We start from the raw sequence: 2,582 nt of genomic DNA, 5'->3' as shown, positions 1-2,582 counted from the left end.
GTGCAGTGAATTAGAGTGCTTTAAGCGACTAAAATACGCAATTATAGCCTACCATCACCTGCGCACCCTCCCCCTGTTCGAATGTGAATAATGTGAATTGGAACACTAGAAGTCTTGCTGCTTTGAGGATTCCACTAGTGAATGGTTGGATAATCTTTGGTCCGGTACCAAGCTTCGTTTTTGCTACCAAGCCAAAGATTATCTAACCACCCCAGTGGCTTGTAGGGAAGTAGCAATCGTGAACGGTTGAATAGCCTTCAGTCCGATACCAAGCTCAGTTTCCCGTTAGGAATTTCTGTATCGAGCCAAAGACTATCTAACCATCCCGCAGTGGCTTGTCATTTTTATGCCTTGTCATTTAAAGGTCTTATTTCTACCGATGGCATTTCCTTCGTAGTATGCTTTCCGATGCTGCCTTGTTAAAATCCTTGCCAGAAAAACTCAATTGGGACAAAAATTGGACAAAGAGAAAAAGAGTGTTGCACATACTTTCAGTATAAGCGGTGCTCATCAGCAATAATACCTTTTGAGGTGGGACATATTCTAGTTGCTTGGAAATTTTACTCCATCTTGGTTTTCCAGCTCATATGATCCTTTTCTGGTGACAGCTAAAACCTGGTAGGGGCCTTCCCACGTCGGATCGAGCTTCCTTACATTGAGTTCTCGGGTGTTTTGAGTCACGTTTCTTAAAACCAAGTCTCCCACTTTGAAATAATGGAGATTGGCTCTTCGACTATAGTATCTTTCCATTCTTTGTTTCTGGTCCACCATCCTTATGTATGTCAAGTCCCTACGTTCGTCAAGCAGCTCCAATTTGACTAGCAATGCTTCGTTGTTTGTCTCTTCGTCCGCACGGAAGTACCTCAAGGAAGGTTCTCCTACTTCCACCAGGATCAGAGCTTCTGCTCCGTATACAAGAGAGAAATGTGTCTCTCCCGTGCTTGACTTGGTCGTTGTCTGGTATGCCCATAGCACTACCGGTAACTCTTTGGGCCACTTGCCTTTGACTGTTTCCAATCTCTTTTTAAGGTTTTGAATAATCACCTTGTTCATCGACTCCGCTTGGCCATTTGCGCTCGGATGGTATAGCGAAGATGTGATTCTTTTGATTTTCAAGTCCTCAAGGAATTTTGTGACCTTTGCGCCTATGAACGGTGGCTTGTTGTCGCAAGCTATCTCTTTCGGTATTCCGAACTAGAAAATTATGTTCTCCCATAGGAAATCTACCACTTCGCGCTCGCTAATTTTCTGGTAAGGACCTGCTTCCACCCACTTAGAGAAGTAATTAGTTAAAATTGAAAGATACCTTACCTTACTGAGAGCCGGTGGCAGCGGACCGACTATCTCTATCCCCCATTTCATGAATGGCCATGGCGATAATACCGAGTGCAATAGCTCTGCCAGTTGGTGTACTAACGACGCAGGGCGTTGACACTTGTCGCATTTCTGAATGAATGCCTTGGCGTCTTGTTCCATCCGGGGCCAGTAGCATCCTGCCCTAACTAATTTTAAGACCAATGAGTCTGCACCTGAATGATTTCCACAGATTACTTTGTGAACCTCTCGTATGACGTAATTAGCCTTGGAGGCTCCTAAATATCGGTCCAATGGACCTTGGAATGACCTTTTGTACAACTATCCTCCCCAGAAGTTGTAACGAGCTGCTTTGGTGCGGAGTGCCCGGGATGCCTTCGGGTCTTCTGGCAGTTTGTCGTACTCGAGGAAGTCGATGATTTATTTCTCCAGTCCCAGACCAAGTTGGTTGCATTCTTTTCATAATAACCATCCACATCCAATACGGAATGCATGAGCTGTATGACCGTACCGGAATCTGATCCCTTTATTTATGTGGACGAGCCCAGATTGGCCAATACGTCTGCTTCCACATTTTCTTCTCTTGGGATGTGGGTGATTGGCCATTCCCCGAACCGAGCGTGCAGAGTTTGAACTTTTACCACATATTATTGCATGCGTTCCTCTTTGGTGTCAAAGATTCTGTATACCTGATTTACCACTAGTTGGGAATCGCATTTGATTTCAATGACCTGGGAGTCTAGTCCCAGGGCCAGTTCAAGTCCTACAATCAAAGCCTCATACTCAGCTTCATTGTTAGTCAAGGGAACATGTTTAATGTCCTGCCTCAGGGTTTCTCCCGAGGGCATAATTAAGACTACCCCGAGCCCACACCCTTTCACACTGGAAGCTCCGTCCGTGAACAAGGTCCAAACTCATGATGTTGTTTCCGACACCATCACCGCTTCCTTGGTAGCCAAAGGCAGCAGCCCGGGACTGAAATCAGCCACGAAGTCGGCCAAAACTTGTGATTTGATCGCAGTCCTGCATTTATATTCGATGTCAAATTCACTCATTTCGACTGCCCACTTGGCCATTTGACCTACCAATTCAAGTTTGTGAAGGACATTCCGCAGGGGAAAATTTGTCACTACAACTATCAGGTGGCATTGAAAGTAAGGCCTAAGCTTTCGAGCGACGACTACGAGAGCTAAGGCCAATTTTTTGAGGTGCGGATAATGAGTTTCTGCTCCCGTTAAAATTTTGCTAACATAATAGATAGGAGATTG

At 45.2% G+C, this 2,582-nt stretch overlaps 1 protein-coding gene across 1 annotated transcript; it reads right to left on the bottom strand.

The window, feature by feature from the left end:
* Positions 1 to 543: 543 nt before the first annotated feature.
* Positions 544 to 1,053, bottom strand: LOC142166426 (uncharacterized). The gene has a single exon (XM_075225688.1). It carries the CDS (start codon positions 1,051 to 1,053, stop codon positions 544 to 546), a length of 510 nt encoding a protein of 169 aa, XP_075081789.1.
* Between the last annotated feature and the right edge of the window lie 1,529 nt (positions 1,054 to 2,582).

The sequence above is a fragment of the Nicotiana tabacum genome, chromosome 2, assembly GCF_000715075.1.
Source record: "Nicotiana tabacum cultivar K326 chromosome 2, ASM71507v2, whole genome shotgun sequence".
Lineage (NCBI taxonomy): Eukaryota > Viridiplantae > Streptophyta > Magnoliopsida > Solanales > Solanaceae > Nicotiana > Nicotiana tabacum.
The sequence above is the reverse complement of the archived record's forward strand: the minus strand, read 5'-3'. Positions and strand labels throughout refer to the sequence as shown.